The following is a 20,129-nucleotide window of genomic DNA, read 5'->3' as shown; positions in this document are numbered from 1 at the left end:
TTTTGTCTGTACGACTGTATAATATAGGGAGATACACTAATGGAGCTCTAATTCTTGCTCACACCGCTTACAAATTCGCGAACTATGGTACGCAGTTATTTTCTTTGCTACATTTTTATTTAGAAGTATATTCGTAGGATAATTTTTCAACTAAATTAAAATTTATAAGGAATCTTACATGTACTTGACTAGCCCCCTGCCCACTTTGCTCTCTAATCCCCTGTTATGAGACAGAAAAGTTATTTATACATGATTTACGTAATTTCTGTCATCTTAATAAATGAAATAATGTAAAGCTTTAAAATAATTACATTTACTATTTAAAACTGTTCGATAATATCAAAGATTTTTTGTCAATACTTCAATCAATGCAGGTATTGGATATATGTAAAGGAAAAATTGAAAAAATTTTAATTTCTGATAAGTGGTTAACAAAATAAGTTTGTTTAAAAATGTTTAACGAAACAACAGATACTTATTTAAACAGTTTTACTTTAAGAACACAGAACGAATACACTATTTTATTGACATCAAACATTTAAGTAAATCTGACTGTATGTACATCAGTTGTGTACGGAATAAGATTAAAAATTTTAGCATCGTTGAAATACACACCATAGCAGAAATAATTACAGGTTAAAAAGTAGAAAAAAAGGTACTTAATTCGCGGATAACTCTAAATAAAATAAATTCTTTAATAAAACTATTTCAAGCATTTAAGAACTTAAATAAATTATTTCGTTTTCTACCTTACTTGTGTAAACATCATTTGTTTTTGAGCCCCACCACTCTCCTTATTATTTTTAAGGAGCCCCTCACATCCCTTCCTTACCTTCTGTCATGACAAATGTTGCTATCGTTCATACCAGTTACTATTAGCCATACCGTTAAATAACTTTTTTTTTTTAATCTGAACCATTAACATTTTCCTTAAGCTTCTCATTTCTATTTATTATATTGTACTTAGAGGACTTATATTATTCTATGATTCCGAATAATTGTACGAAATTCACAAATGTATAATAATTTACTTCTGTAATAGACAAAGTAGAAAATAAGATTGAATTTATTTTATTTTTTATCAGATATGTAAAACTAAAAAGATTCATATAACATGCAATCGATACTTATAATATCAATGAAGGGATTTCCTCTACTCCTCTATCTCCTCCACTTTTTATTCAATATTTTATTAATTTTTGAAATAAACTCCTTATTCAGATAACTATTACTCTAACTTTTAAATGAAGTTCATAAGGCAGAAGACCTTTGAACTGTCTGAAACTGAAGTACAAAAACTTATACAAAAAATACTGTCAGTAATATCATCATCTATGTCAGTTTCACAATCGATACTATAGTAAATTGATGTATTCTTGTTAAATTTATAACGATACAGATTCGTATAATCAAGTATAATCAAAATTTAATAAATTTGATTCTAATACAAATTTTGTCATACAAAATTTATAATTATGATCGTTAAAACGCTAGAACGATGGTTACAAGTTTTTATAAACTTGTTTATGATCGATTTCTGAGGGATTGGCGCACGAAGCGTGCAGGGGAGAAGCCTCACTAACGAGCGCACAACAGACACACAGAGAGAGAGAGGGAGCGGGATGTATGAAGTAAATTAAAATTGAGAATGTTAGAGTATGATCATTAGCCAATCTAATGATTAGATTTTGCGAGGAATGGTAATGAGGGAGTGTAAATTTTTTTTTGACACTGTTTTAGTTGGTATTTCACCGTTCAAAACAGCCCCTTTAGAAGCTATTATACAGTATAAGTAAGGTTAAAAAAAAATTACAAATAACAAAATAAGTAATTGGACCGTTAATTAGACATGATATTAGTTGCTATTGGTCATAGTGGGTCCGTTATTCGCACAACAAAGATAATTATAGGACTATTCTAACCTATACGCTTCCCTTTTTTATTCGCTAATCTTGTTAAATTATATGTTAAACTATGAACGATTAAGAAATCCCTAAAATGGACAAACAAGATTCGTAAATAAGCTCAATTAATAATAAGATGGAACTGCGTAGTTGAACGCACCTTCACTGTTTACGTACCGATTTGCTCTTTTAACAGAACCCTTAGATTTTAATGTATTCACTACTGAAGAAATAAAATTGACACATTAAAATAAGTTTGTATCGCATGACTTGGACTTTTGTAGGTTTAATCCATTGTTAGTCATAACTTGACGTGATTAGCGAATAAAAAAGAAAAACATAAAGATTAGGATAGTTTTGTTATCATGTTTGTTGTGTGCTTGAGGCACCCACTATGATGGTTGACAACTTATATTATGTCCAATTGATATTACAATTGTTTACTTTTTATTTGTAATTATTTTTAGTTTTACTTACCCTGTGTAATAGGTCCTGGAGAGGCCATTTTTAACCGTAAATTATGGACGAAAATAATTACAGAAAATAAATTTTTTCTAAATACATGAATAAGTTAAGTCTTATTGCAGTAAAAAGTATAGGAATTGGAAGAAAATATTTGTAACGATGATTGTATAAAAAAAGCTTAGGCTGTATTATCTAGTTCAGAGTTCAATGTGCTATAGAAAAGAAATTTTCGGGTGGGAGAGAATCAAAGTGTTGTAAAAAGTACAAATTGGCTACTTTAGATGGGTATTAAAATTGGATTTTTATACATCAAGATAGTTGATGGTATAAAAAGTGACGTTTTATTGTTTTACATTTTTTTTTTATTATAATCATGGCTTGCAAATAAAAAAATTTTTCACATATAAAAGATCAAATTCTTACAAATACTACTCTGAGTCCCTTTTCTGGACTAGTTATGGTTAAGACCTATTGAAAAATATGTTAAGTATAAATAAGCCTTTCCTCACGCAAATAAAAATAGTTTGGAGTTGTAATCCTTAAAGAAGCATAAGAAAAAAGATGTAAGGCATTTAAACATAGAAGTCAACAAAGATTTTAAAGATCCGTAAGTTTTGTTTAAGCAAAGGTACAGTCAGAGTATTACAAGAAAAAGATGAGAAAACTAGTTAACGTTCACAAAAATTATCATATCGACTTGATAAATGTATGGTTATGTATAAAAAGAACTGAAACGGGACGTCAACATCACAATAATTAAATATTCGTACACAGAAATGTAAAATTCAGAACTCAACAAATACTGTTACATTTCTAAAAGAACTTCTAAGTCAAGAGATAATAACTAACTAATAATGCTACAATCAAAACTATTTAGAAATTGTATTAATAAAAATAATTTAAAGACAGCACAACCGTAGGGGCAAGTCTGTCCAAATGCGAAAGACATATTTCTGAAAATGAAAACTAAATGAATGGTCAAACAAAGCTCACAAAATGTATACAAAGTGAAAAAAAGACTATTTTGGATTTTTGATAGCAATGATATTTATCTGCTTAACGTTTTAGATAGTTTACAAGCACTAATAATATTTTTAAAACATGGATAAAAATTTCAGTTAATTTTAACAATAACATTTTTTCAGCTATTGCCTTAAAGTGGGTTCTTTGTTGTTTGAATTAAGGGTTCATATACCATTACTTTGAAATTCCCAACTTAACTCATACCTTTTGTATAAAATTTAATAAATTTTAAGGAATATGGATTATTAGTTGCGTTTCAGTACTTAAAAATGTTTTTTACAAAAAGTAAAATGTAGTCGTTACTTGTATGTACTAAGAATCATAAAAATTTATGGAGATTTTTTTTTTCGTCAAAACTGTGGGAGTGTTTTACTAGGAATGTAGAACAACTTTGGACGGTTACTTTGTTTACAAAATTATACAGTCATTATTTGTGAAAATTAGGAATAATTCGAAGGGGGAACTTTCGAGAAATTTAGTATAAAAAGACTGTAAAGACTCATCTTTATAATTAGAAAATAACAAATATAAATACTTCTACTATCATACTAGATGATACTAGATACAAATTAGTGGTTGACTTACTAATGCCGTTTGAAGTTGATCAGGAGCGTATTTCAATAATATTTCTTTAGCCTTTTTGTAGGTTTCAGTCTCAGTTACTTCATCTAATACTTTTTTTTTTTCGTGCTGCAAATTAGTAAGTTTTTCTTCATACTTAAAAATTTTTCTCCTATAATACCATGACACAGTTTTCTTCGTAAATAGTATTCTAAAAAGAAGTATAAGCAGTTTTTACATATGTGATTACTTGTACTCTTACGAGAAAAATATATTACGTTACTTACAAAATTGGAAATGTAAGTAAAGGAGCAATGTAAAATATTTGATCATACAGTTCTGCTGGAAAAAAATAAAAGTAGAAGATCATAGTCGTAATAATATATAAAATTCCACTGTAAATAATCAAAAAGCCAACTATCTTCTTGTGTCTTTGCTCCATATTCTGACCATATGTTTCAGTATCTTTTATTCTCTTTAAAAAAAAATGCATTATTAGAAACATGTTTATTTATCCGCGTGTCAATGTGTATATAAATATACAACAATTTTGTATTTATATATGCACTGATTTAAATATATTATCATGTCAACGTAAGAAATAAGTAGATAATATAGCTAACAAATTATTTTAAAAATACTAACCTTATCTAGTTCCTCTAAGGTTTCACAAGTAGTTTTCTTTTTCTATAAAAGTAAAGAGAATCAGAATTATACAAGGTTTCAGAATTTTTATTGGCGTAATAAAATTAGCATTGATTTCGAAAGTAGTATGTTTTTAAATACTATTTTAAGAAAAATTTACAGTACCATCTTTATAATGTATAAACAGGAATAAAGAAAAAAGTAGTACTTTGCTAGATCAAATATTTTTTATTCAAAATAATATAAAAGGATTTGTAAAAATGAAATAAAAATGGATTTAGGCAAAGAGAATAAAGTAGATACTACATTCATAAAAAAAGTGTTACCTACATTTTCTAAACAGTATACTTTAATTACGTTTTCTTAGTGAGAAAATTAAAAGGATAATAAATATCTTGTTACTATGTATCTTTTATATATTTAGAAGTTTTTTTCCATTTAGTTTTATTTCATAAGCACTATCAGGTTTAACACTGAACAAAAATTAGGTTAACTTGTAACATGCTATAATGTCTTTATGCACTTACGAAAAATAACAGTGATGGAACATAGTATGCTACACCTTCAAAATTGAAATCAAATGTTACACCTTCAAATTGTAGTATAACATCACCTTACAAAAATAAGATTCTTATAATAAACATGAGCACTAGTAGGTTGTACAAGTCAAGCGTCATGAATACATCCGACGACGCACGAGCACAAGAGAAAAAAAAATTTAGTGATAAAAATGTGCATTTTTTTATGTACTTCGGTTGCTTAGTAGAGAAAGGTCATTTTACTACATCGAACTCAAAACTTGCATTAGGTTTCTATGCAGTCATACAAAATATGTGTAAAAAATGGGGTGCTTACTTTAAAAATGCCGCATAAGTCACCTCTAATCATAGATAGCACATGGATTTCGACAAAGGTTGAAGGATTAATTGACAAAGCAATCATCTTCAATAGCTCTACTTTTTTTTTTTTTACTTTAGAGATAAGTTTCAACACAAATATATTAATAATATACAACACAATGTGCACAGTAGAGGATTGTGAATTTAAAGTTACTGTAAAAAGCTTATTTTTAACAAGGTAATCAACCAAATATAAAAAACGCATTTCTTAAACTTTGTTTATTTTATGATGAAAAACTAAAGTTTCTTACATTCAAATTTTAATATTAATTTTAACTTTGAATACAACTAATATGCTAGCAGCAAGGGTGTGCTGGAGACGTGAAGGAGAGCATATAACGATCATCAGGAGAGTACACGTACAGGAGACCACACGCATGAGTGATAAATAACCACTTGACAGTGAGTGCTTGGGCACCCAAGAACGAAGTTATACTTTCATAATGTTCTATGGCAGACAGTATATAAATATAAATATACCTTCTATAAAACGATATTGTGTACGAAGGTGGTGCAAGTATCGTTAGAATGAGTATGTGTATGTCAATTGGGTGTGTTTTTAATAAATATTTTCATACTTAATAAATAAACGAAAAAAAACAACGATAAAGACTATATTATGAAAACAAGAAACGAGCAGAATATAGCCACACTTATTCTTACAAATAGTGGAGTATACGACACCCACAATACTTTATGAAAAAAAGCTTAGAAAATATGAAAAACCAGTTTTTTAAGAAAATTTTGTTCAATTTTTAATTTTATAAAAAGAATAAAACATAAAACAATAAAAAATGTTACAAACGTAACGATAACGTAAACGTAACTAAAGATGGCAAATTAAATTAATTTACAAACAGTAAATAAGTATTAAAATTACCAATTAATATAAATTGAACAAATATTCATTGATATAAAGAACAGTTTCGTTCAAGGAATATTGTTTTTAAGTTGTTAAAATAATTATTTGTTTGTGTAACAAAAAAAGTTGAATGTATGATTTGTTGATTGATATAATTTATAATTAAATCAAACTAATTAATAATAATCAAATGAATATTTGAGTTAAAAAAAAGTTACAAACAGCACATAGAAGTCAATTTCTTCATATCGTAGCAGAGTCGGTTAGGTACTCAGCTAATTCGTAGAAGATCAAGAGTTAAAATTTTTAAAAAAGTGTTTTTTTTATGACAATTAGTTGAAGAATAAGAATAAGAAAAAAAAATTAAGCTTAAAATGTGTGGTGTGGTGTGAAAGAGAGAGGACTACTGATACAGTATGGCGGGACCAGGCAGTATAGAAGGGACTGATGCAGTGTAGTGAGGCGTGTCGGAGTGAGGGGAAAGATAAAATCAAAAATTTACTTTCGTTACACATTTTATAGTAACACAAAAATAGTAAATACTTGAGGAGCATCGTACGAATTGGAATATTGCAAGAGAACGCAGTCTGAGGTAAGAGTTTAGTAGAAGATACGAGCAAATGGTTTGAACTCGAGAAGCAAAGAAAACATAATACTCGAAGGCTATGGTTTTGAGTCAGAAAAAGGTTAAGCTTATGTGAAAAAGAAAATCATAAAGTTAAAAGACGAAGTGAGAAAAAAAAACAAAAAATAGAACAAAAAGCAAATAAAGGAGCTACAAAAAGCACAGAGGAAGGAACAAGAAAAGGAAATACAGGACCAAGAAAACAAAAAAAAATAGACATATAAAACAGTCAAATTAATTAAAAGAACAGAAGAACTGGACAACGAGGCCGAAAAAAGAGAGAGAGAACAAAGAAAGCATAACATAGTTATCAAGGGTGAAAAGTTTAGTGAGGCAAATTTAATGAAGAAAGTGCAGAAATTTTTAACGGACCGGTTAAAAGTGTTAGTTAAGATTGAGAAAACATATGTGTCAAAAAAAAGAGAAGAAACATAACAGCGTTATGGTAGAAACGCTACATAGTGATACAAAAAAAGGAAGTCATGAAAAAGAAAAACTTGCTACCGCATAGCATTTTTATAGACAATGGCATGACGGGAAAAAGCAGAAATGTAAAAAGATACATCTAATAAAGACAATTCATATAAATCAGTACTTTATCATTTACATTAAATCCTTAGCAGTCACATATATAATATGGCAAGGCACTTATACAAAACTGTAAGTATGTACTGCGAAGAATAGCATAAAAAACCAGTGGACAGTGGGTGCTTGGGCAACCAACAATGAAGTTACATTTCTATGACATTCTATGGCAGACTATTTTGAATCAGTTAAAAACTTCTCTGTTGAATAAATCATGTCGTGGAGCTTAGAAGTAGCGGATAGTGGCTAAGGAAGGCTAAAATTAGTTAACTTGGTGGAAATAAAATGAAAATTAAGATAATTTTTTTTTATATTTTACAACCATTCTGACGAACGGTATAACAACTCTGCATTGCTGTGTTACTATGCACGTATAGGCTATTGTCATTGGTATAGTAAAAAACCTCGTCAGATTTAATTGTGACATTAATGACTTACACAACCAACGGGAGTGAGATATTTCATTCAGTATGCTATAATTTAATTAAATTTCAAGTCGTTTCTTGGCGTCGTATGGAATATACATATGCCAGCGGTATGATATAGTACTTCACTAACGCATGCTGCCTACTGGTGATTAATTTTTTGATTATATCTCAACACTACTCAACACTACTTTTCTGCTCGGTAATGGAAGTTAGAGCGTGAACGTGTATTTTTATTAAAATGGAGGTGAGGAGACTTTTTTCTTTTTCTGCTATGACTCTGGCTAAAGATGAGTAAATATTGTCAACAAAAATTTCATTACATATAAAACTATAATTTCAATTATGTAATTGACATTTCTCATCTTCTAGGTTTGGAAAAAAAAGCTTTCTACTAACAGCTTCGTTGTGGAACTCGATTATCAAAACCTTTTGAAGCCAAAGATGGAAGTATTACTGTATTGAACACATTATCTTAGTCTTATAATATTATATTCAGTTTCGTTGTGGAGTACACATCATTGTTGAAATATAATTACTATCATAGTGTGCTGTTGTGATGTTAAAAAAGTAAAGTTCATAATGTAAACGACAATAATTTAATATTATTTTTGTATTGCACAATTATAATATAAAAATATAACTGTTTCGGGATACAGAGCTATCATGTATCGTTTTTGGTATTTTATAAGAAATATGTTTTTTTAATTTTTGTATTTATAGTTTTATTGTTATTTATTCTTAAGTTTTTCAGTTATACAGTAAAGTAATTGTTAGAAAATAACATCACCACGTCAAATTTTGTTTTTGCCTCAATTTGTGATTCCTGTGTAAGTCAAAGTAACATCAAATTATCTTAAAACATTTTAACTGTTGTCTGGAATATAAAAACACGTCAACTTTTTACTAAAATCTAATATTCTATTCGGTTTTCATTAATGACATTAAACATCTTTTAACTTACAGTTTTGTGAATGTTTCTGCAATGTCTCAACAATGAATCTTTTTTTGAAAATTTTTTCTCACATTCCGAGCATACTATATTATCATTAGACTGATGAATCGTTTTATGTCGTCATAAATGTGTTCGTCTCTTAAAATTTTTTCTACAGATAATACACGGTATAATTTTACCATTTTAATGTTTTAATACATGATGCAAATAATGATTTTTTGATTTTATGATGATGTAACATTTTTTACATTCAAAAAATGATTTTTTATGCTTTTTTTATGATCCATTAATTTTTCCTTATTACTAAAAATATAGGAGCATTGTTTAAATTTAATTAAGATAATTTTTCTGAAATAAAAATAATTACATACGATATATATATATATATATATATATATACATAGTACTGGATTCTAAGTTTCTTACTTTAAAACTTTTATATTCTTAGTTAAGATTGATAAGTATTGACCTTTTTATACAACAATTTATACATACTTTCTTATTCATTTTAATATTTAACGAAATTTCACGAAAAAATGCGTGGGGGGGCTGTAGGGAGTTTTGGGAAAAGTGCGACGGATCAAAATAAGGGAGAAAATGACGGGTTTTTACCTTATTTTGTGGGGGGTCAGTGGGGGGGGGGTAGTGGAGGGTGAATGGGGGTCTGTGCGGTGCTGTGGGGGGTTGTGGAGAGTGCCCCACTGAAATAACTATATAATATAGGAAGATATATAGATGTACATATACATAACGATACTGTGTACGAAGGTGGTACAAGTTTTCTTGGAATGAGTATGAGCATGTTAATTGATTGCGGCTTCAATAATTTTTGTTTTATTTAATAAATAAATAACTATAAAAAATACAGTACATAGATAAGAAAAGTACAGAGTATAGCGATGGCACGCTGCCAGGCTGGCGAGTACGAGAGTGTTTGTTTTAATCGAATCTTCCAATTATTTCAAAACAACTGCTTACGCCTGTAACATCTGTAACATTGTGCTTATATCATCTGTCACATATGCTGACACTCATTCTTACAAATAGTGGCGTATACAACACTCAAAATATATATTGAAACATTTCAAAATCAGTTTTAATTATAAATTTTTTTTCAATTTTTAAGTTTATAAGATGAATGAGCAACATATTGTCAATAAAATATGTTACAAACGTCATGATAATGTATACATTATTAATGATTATAAATTAAAAAACAAATATGTGTAAAAATTGTTTACGTTAACTCTGCACGGCTTTCAACCTCGTTATTGGATTCTTCTGGATTATATTCTTAAAATGACACAATTGGCTTGTGGTAACTAAGGCACGATATGTAAAGCCTTTGATTCTAATGTATCTAGGAATTTAGAAAAAACCGCATCGATTGTTGTGCTGTACTTTGTAGTTAGTTGATTGGGATCACTACTCAGGCGTAAATCAAATTTTATTTAAAAGAAAATTGATTAATGGTTGCGCACTTTCCAAAGCAAAATTAACGTTAAAATCACCACTTAATATCAGTGGCAAAGTGTTTAAATGTTTCCTTAATCCTTCAGAACCAACCTTTCCATAAGAAAGTAATTGTATGTACAAAAATTTTATTATGTTCTGTATATTTTGATTTGATGGTATATACACCACAACAATGATGATTTCTCGTGCATCTTCTAAAACACAGTGTGCTAAGCAGAAATCACGAGTACTGGTAATTCCTACGTCAACCTCTCTCGCACTTCTCATCTGAATGTCCATATTTGAGGCACAGATATTAGAAATATCTGTTTTGTTTTGATAAATAGCAACTCCCGCTGCTCTAACATTTGGTCGTTTGAATTATACTATACAATTAAAATTCGGAATGTCAATAGTATCATTGATGTCAGTATACGTCTCTAATAATAGCAAAAAATTGCTTTTATCACTGATAATATCTTTAATGTCTACAACATGTTTTCTAAGGCTTTGACAATTTAATGAAAAAAATGATAAACCTTTTTTTCCATTGAAATTGAAAGTAGCTTGGGTAACGGTTTCTAATTTATTTAGTCATAATCTATTAAATTCTTCTTTTAGAGATATTACTGATGGATCATGCCTCCGACCATGATAAAACTTCAAGTCGTCTTTTTTGTTGACAGTAAAAAGTCCTTGTATATCTGTTACTCGTGAAAGTGCAACATATAGTAATTGTATCGCATGAAATTTATGATATTCATAAACAATTTGTTCAAACGTAGCACCCTATGGTTTATAAATTATCATAGCATATCCGGAAACTAGAGGAAAATGATTTGTTTTTGCCACAATCGTTCTATTATTATTCATTGGAATCGAAGATGATTTTCTTTCTATGGGAACACCTCTTTCTGGAATATTGTTAGAAATAGCGTAAGCAGCCACTTTTCTCCTTCCTTTTTGTTCTGTTTCATCATTTAGAAATCGCAACCATACTCTAGTAACTTTTTCTTCATCATTTTGTTCTAAGTGGATTAAAATTCCGCTTGTACCATTAGCTTAACTATCGGCTACGTCAATATTATGTGTAAGAATGTAAGGTTCATTCAATACGAACGTTAACGAATAAATATTGAATAAACTGGCGTTCCTCCAGTATTAATTGTAGACATTCTATGAAGTTTCTGTCTGATAAAAGTTTTTTGCTCATTGTTGTGACATCCGGTGAGTACGTCATGGGCTATTGATATTATTTTGTCTTCACACGTTTACAAGACATAATTATTATAGTAAGAAATAGAATTATTGTCGTAAAATAAACGTATTCCATGAGGGCAAAGCCTGGCAGCATCTTTTTTGGTGAAAAATCTTGTATCAATGAATGAAATGTCATTATCACTAAGAACGTCACCGTTGAAAATTTTAGTGAATTAAAATGATAAACATCCTGTAGTACTGCTCAATCTTGAATCTGATGGTATTACATGTAGGTGAATGAAGCTTGAAAATCACTTAATTTACGAATAAAACAATTTACCAAGAATAAGACTTAACGACAATATATTAATATATCTACAAAACGTCGCGTGAATGAAGCAGTAATGTAAAAAGATGGAAATTCGAAAAAAATTTAAGACAAAATTATTTATTTAAAAAATGCCCGATTATAAAAATGTTAAATAAGTGTTTTCGTAATACATATAGACCAGTTGGTGCTAAAAAAAGTTTGTAAAGTTACAAAAGTTATTGAATAAAATGAAATTGTATCGATGAATATAATTTAGAATAAAACAAATGCAATTAACAAACAGGAAATAATTATTTAAATTAAAAATTAATGTAAATATGATGAATCTTTAGGAGATAGTAAATTGACTGCTTTGAAATATTGATTGCAAGTTTTGAAAAAAATAGTTAATTAATTAGAGAATTTGTTAATTGATATAATTTATAATCGAATTAAAAAAATATTAATAATCTGTAAAATGAATATGTAAATTAAAAGAAAGTCACGAACTATAATATAAGTGCCGGAAACTTAGTTTCCCATGGTGGGAACGCACGTAGCAGAGTGGGTAAGGCACTCGGCTAGAGTACAGAAGAACGCGGGTTTAAAGCTTCATGGTAACTATTTTTTTTTTTTTTTTTAGGAATTAGTTAAAAGAAATGAATTCAAAATGTGTGCTGTACTGAGTGTGGTGCTATGATGTTCTGTGGTAAGGTAGGTGGCGTTGTCTGGTGTAAAGAGCGGAACGGAAGTACCGGAAGAGGGGCGGGGCCGAGGGGGAGAATGAAGCAAAATCCACTTCCGTTACACGTTTTCTAAAGATCATCAATCTGAAATCGTTGATTTACTCTGTAGGGCAGAACGCACCTATAGAAGTATAACTTCGAAAAAAAAGAGTGACAGTATGTGTCGATTTTAAAAGACGAATAAAATAGTAACCACAACGGAGAGCACAACAATGACAATCACGACCACGGCAACCATGGCATCTTCACTGTCAGGATTAAAATCCCCAAGCAATCTGCAAAAGTTAACAGCTGGAGGTTGGACAAGATGGAAAAAATTGTTTGAGATTTATAGTATAGCGTCTAGAACTAATAAATTAAATGAAGAAATTCAAGGGCCATGTTGTTACACAGCATCGGTGAGATGTAAGTATATACATATAACACATTAGACTTAAATGCAGAAAAATGAAAATAGTACAATATAGCACTGAAGAAATTTGACGAGTTCTTTATTCTGGCTAGGAAAGAAAGTGCGTGTTTACATGTTTTTCACAAGAAATCAAGAATCCACTGAGACATTCGACATATATCTCACAGATTTGAGAAGGTTAAGCTTGGATTGTAACTTCGGAACATTGGAAGATCGGGTAACGAGAGATAGAACTGTGACAGGAATATTATGCAAAATGGTGAAAGACAGACTTCTTCGGTAATCTGATTCAACTTTAGACAAAGCAGGGGAAATCTGTAAAAGTGCAGAGTTATTGAAGTTGCACTTTAAGAAGTTTGATAATCTAAAAGCGGTTGCAAGTGTTAACAAACGAGCTAATTTAAAAGGAATCAAGACATGTAACAGCACAAATGCTCGAAGTTAGACCAAGGGAATGGCATCATCAAAAATAAGTGGTAATGAAAAAATGGAACAAAAACAGCAAGAGAACGTTTGTCAACGGTGTGGGTATACTTATCACTATAGAAACTGTCCGGCATGTATCAAGGAGTGTAATACGTGTAGTAGGATGGGACATATTGCAAAAATGTGTAAGGAAAACAAGCCCTCAATCGAAATGGTGGGTGCAGGCATATCAAGTGAGGAAGAGGAGGTAGAATTGTTTTGCGACTAGGTGAGAGTTGACGAAGTCAGTGTGCGGAAAGATTGGATGCAAAAAGTGTTGATAAGAGGTGTATTAAAAAGGTTATGTTTAAGATTGATACGGATACACAGTGTAGTATATTGCACATAGATGTGTACCAAAGTTTAAATATTAAAGAACGTCTAAAGTCTAACTTAATTCTGAAAAATTATAATAATAATCGAATCCAAACGGTTGGTAAATAATTGTAAAATAGAAGACATTCAAAAGTCAATGGAGTTTCACATCTTTGATGGTAAAAGCATACCAATGTTGGGGTTAAAAACGGAAGTTGAGTTTAACCTAATTGCAAAACGGCCGGAAGTAAATCAATGATTGAGAAGCCTACTGACTTCATAAATTTACTAGTTGTAGTTGGCAAGCCAGACGGATCAATTTTATTTTACTTTGCTCAATAGTATTTCCATTCTTATATCAAAAGAGAACATGTCTAGTTACCCACTATTGACGAAATCTCAGCAAAAATACAAAATGCACAATACTTTACAAAGTTACATGTCAATAAAGCATTTTGGCAGATTGAATTGGCAACTGAAAGCACAGCATTAACTAATTTCAACACACTTTTTGGGAAATTTTTTTTTGGTAGACTTTCTTATGGTATACGCTCTAGTCGAGAGGTGTTTTACACGATTTTCGAGCAAATTTTCGAAGACATTGAGAATGTATGCACTTATGCTAGAGATACAACAATTTGGACAAAAACTCTACAAGAACTATGAATAACTATAAATGAAGTTCTTTATAGGGCAAGAGAATATGGCATAAAGTTAAAAGTAATAAAACTGAGTTTTTAGATAGTAAAGTATTTGGAACATACATTATCCAATGAAGGAATTGAAACTGATAAAGCAAAAATGGAGGCTAAAAAAAATGAAAACATCTGGGAATAAAAAAAAATCGTTGACAGTCTTAGGAACTATCAACCATTTATCAACATTTAAACCGAATGATTCACAGCTTACAAGTAATTCAAGATGATTAACAAAAATGTTGTTCCGTCTATTTAGGGAGAGGAACAACAAATGGCATTTAGAAAACTAAAAAACAAATTATGTTAGCTCCTCCCATGTTGGCGTACTTGAATGTTCATTAAAAAATCATGTTGAGTGTTGTTGCGTCGAGTGAGGGACTAGGCAGTGTAATAATACAAAGCGAGAAATCCGTGGCTTATGAGTCAAGAGCTTTATATTATTGCAAAAGCAAAGGGAAGTAGTGGCTTCAGATATTCAGATAAGAAATGTATTCTTGTAGTTTATACGTACAGTAAATTTGTGAATATACAGGAAATGCAAGATTTAAGCAAAGAAACCACTATTAAGCCATTAAACAAAATGTTTGGTAGGTACAGTGTGCCGACGACCTTATGGTATGTCACTCAAGCCTTTAATATACAAGCGCAGAGTTAAAAAAAATTTGCAAAAGAATCGGGTTTTGGTCACATTATAACTTTTTTATATTACCATTAAGCTAATGTATTAGCAGAAATATGTATACAAACAGTGAAACGATTTTTTTTTGAATGGATGGGAAGGCTTGAAAAGGCATTTGAGAAAATCGTGAATAGGCTGGAGGAGGTGAAAGACAGAGCCAGAGAAGGAGATAGAATATAGAATCAAAAGTCTCGATTTAAATATGGACGTGCATAGTCAAGGAAAAGTGATAATGTGAGGTGTTCTGTAAAGAACTGAAGGTTAAAAAATGACGATGGTGTAGGAACAATAAAAAATAAAATGGAATGGGTATAGTTATAACAAATCAAAGCTTTGTAGAAGTACATGTTTGTTTAAAGTAGTTTGAGAAAGTTGAGCTAAAAGTAAAAATTTTTTAACGTAGCACGCCAGAGAATTGTTGTTAACAGGTGCATCAAAAGGTATTGTGAATTATGTTATAAGTCTGAGTTAAGAAGAAAGAATTAAATTAAGCTTAAAAGTACAGCGGATAAAAAATGAAGTAAATAAAATAAATAAAAATAATAAGCTGGAGCTAGCATCTCCATAAATTTTTAATGTTCGTGAACATATTAGTGTAGTTCTGACCTCCATTTATGTGATATGTGTTTTGGTGCTTTTCTAAAAAAACAATTTGTAATAATAAAAACAGCGCAAAAACATTACACCGTATAATTATTCGTGAAACTTATCAAAACCACTAGTAAAATGCATGTCATGCTAAAAAAAATATATAACAATATATCTGCCATATGTTTGTTGATTTTGGAATAGTTAAACCTTTTTTTACATTGTTAAGAAGATGTTACAGGAGGTTCATTTTTTTAACTCTAATAACGACTTTATAACATGTCACTTTTCGTATGATCACTAAATCTATAAGCATTTTTTTTTAAAGATCGAATTGATTATTAACGTAAACGTATACAACTCAACGAAGAAAAAGGTAAGTATATCCTTAATCATATAAGAATTTTTCAGTTATACAACGTATAAAGTTATAACTATCATGTAAACATTTTTTTCCAGTGATGCAGAAAAGTTTTTATCAACATCAGTTTTTCATATATTATATACAGCAGATACTCAATTATTTAAGTTTATCGAAAATATAACATGCAACAATTCTAGTCCAAAACTGTATTATGTAATATTATTATAACTGTGATAAAACACTTTAAAATTAGATACGTTTTTGTGGAGCGATTAACAACGTAAGAAAGAATTTTTGAAATATTTCTATAATTTCTTTACTTACAATCAAATCATTGGTGTCAACCTAGGAGAAAAGACAACAATTAGCTGTTAATATATTGGCATAAGGTTTTCTCACACATATTTCTTAGTTATGTTTTTATTTAACTATATTATAATTTAAGATATACTTGATTAATATTTTGTTGCGTACACATTTTTTAAAAGTTTTTTTAATGATCTTTACAAAAGTTTATGTAGGTGGTTGTTAAAAAGTTGACTATTTTAATTTAAATGACATTTCAGGATTGTAAAATGAAACAGTCTGAGAATCATTATTACAATATTTTTTTTTTTTTTTTACAAAATTCCATCTGTTAATACAAAACCTACTTATAGAAATATATATCAGTTAAAATAAAAATATTCTTAGTAAGTGCGGAAAGCGCATTTCATCTCTCATGTATAAGAATACAGCTTATTTTTTATTTTAAGTTTTTCAAGTTCTAAAGTTTAAAGATTCCTAGCAAATAAGACGTCAAAATACATTTTTTTGTTGAGTGATATTTTGAAAAAAGGTTCGTCTCAGGTAAATGTTAGTCAACTGAAACCTGAAATGTATTTGTATAAATACATACAAGAGTTAACAATAAAACATCCACACACACTTTTTTCAAGAAGATTACTTTGTAAGAAAATTTCTTTTGTAATTTATAGTTTAGGATATGCTAAAACTTTAAATGACAAAAATATTTGAATATCTACTGTTTCACAAAAATCTTTTTATAACGCTGCTAGAGCGCAAAGAGCCACTTCGCGTTCACAGGCACACTTCCACCCACCAAGTACTTTTGCCCTTCGGGTACAAAGTGTGTTGAGAAGCACGGAGGTCTGTACCCAAGTCACGTATCTGTCTTTTCTTTTTGAGGGCACCAAGTGAGGTCATACTGTGTCTGGTTGACAATTAATTTAATAAAAGAGTAACTAAAGGATTAAGAATATACTAATACCTATTACGATCTTTATTTTATGTACGGAAAGCTTGCTTAATTTTCTTAACGAACAATAAGTATTTTTAAAATTGCATATAATAGTAGTTTAATTGAAACTTTCAATAAATGTAACACAAGGAAAATATCTCATTGTGCTTGCTCCTTTCTCAAAAAATAAATAAATACTGCTTCAAATATGGATATAAAGCATGACTGTATTTCAATAAAAATCTAGTACTGCCAATACTTCGATATCCTTCAGATGTCCTGTTCAGAGCAACGCAACTGAAAGGATAACACACGATAACGTTACACGAAGTGCGCAAACCAAAACTAGTATAACATGGCTCGTCAAAGACGATTTTTGCAGTTTTGTTGTTTAGAATTGTTTTATTATCCACGAGCCAAGTTAAACTAATTTTGAATTGCACACTTCGTGCAATGTAATTGTGTGTTATTCTCGCACTTTGCTCTGAAGAGGACATCTAAAAAAATATCAGAATATTGGAATTTTCAAATTTTAATTGAAATACAGTCATGCTCTATTTCAAAATTTGAAGCGGCATTTATTTACTAAGATCCATGTGTTTACTTTTAATAATTCATGATATATTAATTAAGTTAATGTTACTTGGTTAAAGTTTCAAGAAAAAACTCACATTTTTCTAATATATAAGGCAAAGTCGCTGAAACTGTTGTAATCGCTAACCACAAAAACTACCCAACCGATTTTGCTGAAATTTTGCATACCGATTTTCGACACGTCCTAGATGGTTTGAGTACAGTTTTTATCTTAAAAAAATAAATAACAAAAGCAAGAAATAAGCTCAAAGTTTTGCAAAAATAAGGTAGCTTTGCACTTTAGATTAATTGAATGCACTAGGTATCATAGAAGTAAAATCAAAACAACCTGCAATTAAATAAATTATGTGTGGTTATAATAGACCCTAGCAACGTACTAAATACACAGTCATTCACGATCAGTGCATGAAGCCTAGAGCTGGAAGCGTGCAGCTGCGTATCCCAGCTACCAGCGACACTCTATTTACTGATGGACAAGTGACTTAACTTAACAAAGTTAACGAAAAATAGCCTTTAGGGCTCACAAAAGTTTTAACCATGCCTATAGTCACAAGAGAGTGAATAGAAAGAAAAACTTCAAATGTTTAAAATTTGAATACGTGGTATAATATGTATTTGTATCTATTGTAGCAATAAAAAATGGAAAGATTAAGCTCCAGGACTTTGTTGCTCCGGTAATAGAGTTGTAAGATTGGGAAAAAAGTTTTTTTCAATTATATATTTAGGGTCAGTTTCAAATATTTATAAGTTTTAACAAATAGCCCTTTTCATACGTTATAACGCAAAAAAAAGTAGATCAACGGACTTTTTTTTAGGCCAACAATTATTTTATGGCGTAAGGGACGCACAGTACTTTTCAGCATGATTGTATTTTTTTCACTTATTACAGCTCATTATTTGACAAAATAAACTGCATGGATTCCGAGTAAATGCGTTTTCAGTAAAAAGATTTTTGCTTCGACAAGTGTCAGGAACAGATGTAAAATTTTTAACTGAAAATGTTTTACACTATGTGTCAACACACTTTGGTGTTCTATTCAGTGAACTTTGGGCAAAAATGAGACGGAGGCACACTAGCATATATATGTATGTATACCTTCCTGAAATATATACCTATTCTGATTATGTGTATATGTATCTTATATTATATAATCGTAAGACCGAATTTAGTCACCAACCTTCCCTTACCGCTCCTCGTCACCCACCTAAATTTTAAATGTTTCCTTGAGCCCCTCCCCTCATAAAAAAAGAAAAAACTCAAAATTTTTTCCTTACATTGACCCAATAATAAGTATCCTACAAAAACAAAGACTCACTCGCCCACCCTCACCACCTTTTAAGCCCCCCTCACATTTCAAGTGGCCACCCCTCTATTTCCCTTACCAAAACCCTTCATGGTACTTATTAAAATCAAATTATTAATCATAATTTATGACTACATGATAAGAAATACCAAACAATACAGAGTAAAATAATGATTAAGGTGATCATTTTGTTAACATAATAAATTTTTATTGATTCTAGCAATTTACATTGGTGATAATAATATTTTTACTATTTCTGTAAATAATAACATATTTCATAAGAAAGTATAGTTTGTGATGATACTTTAGTATCAACGTTCATGTGTGAATTAAGTAAAATTTTTACCGAAATATAGTTGTCAATGTCCGTGGTAGTGAATAATTTAGCGTTAGGATGCAATGTTAAAATAATGTGAATTAAATAGCCTTTTTTTTTTTGAAATTCAATTGTGTAAACGTACGGAAAAACTTTTTCAAAAATATTTTGCTTGTTTATATCATCTAATGCAGATTTTACTATTGTCTAACGTATTCTGAGAGTAATATTAGGTACATCATTAAAAGTGGTACCTTTAGCACTTCTAAGGCTCATGTATCATTGGCTCGTCAAAAACATATTAAATTAAGGCGTATTTTCCCAATTAACAATAAATTACGAAAGAAATGGTGATTCTTTTCAAACAGATGTTTTAAAAATCATTTCATAATTTATCGTACATTAAAATATTATTATCACGAATATTATTTTTGACTGGATTTGACAAACAGTGTACACACAAGAGTCTCCTTAAGTAAAATGTCAATCTAGTT

At 29.9% G+C, this 20,129-nt stretch overlaps 1 protein-coding gene across 3 annotated transcripts in view; it reads right to left on the bottom strand.

Moving 5' to 3' along the window:
• Lnpk (zinc-ribbon metal-binding protein lunapark) overlaps positions 1 to 20,129 on the bottom strand; it is a 218,770-nt gene that overhangs the window by 156,252 nt on the left and 42,389 nt on the right. For all 3 annotated transcript variants that reach the window (XM_014361320.2, XM_089592318.1, XM_089592319.1), the window contains exons 2-4: positions 4,599 to 4,640; positions 4,241 to 4,428; positions 3,978 to 4,164 (exon numbers count right to left, since the gene is read on the bottom strand). In XM_014361320.2, coding sequence (XP_014216806.2) covers positions 3,978 to 4,164; positions 4,241 to 4,428; positions 4,599 to 4,640 — 417 coding nt within the window. The remainder of the gene's footprint in view (positions 1 to 3,977; positions 4,165 to 4,240; positions 4,429 to 4,598; positions 4,641 to 20,129) is intronic.

The sequence above is a fragment of the Copidosoma floridanum genome, unplaced genomic scaffold (assembly GCF_036245765.1).
Source record: "Copidosoma floridanum isolate Cflo_tuat_1 unplaced genomic scaffold, Cflo_Japanese_pri ptg000016l, whole genome shotgun sequence".
Classification (NCBI taxonomy): domain Eukaryota; kingdom Metazoa; phylum Arthropoda; class Insecta; order Hymenoptera; family Encyrtidae; genus Copidosoma; species Copidosoma floridanum.
The sequence above is the reverse complement of the archived record's forward strand: the minus strand, read 5'-3'. Positions and strand labels throughout refer to the sequence as shown.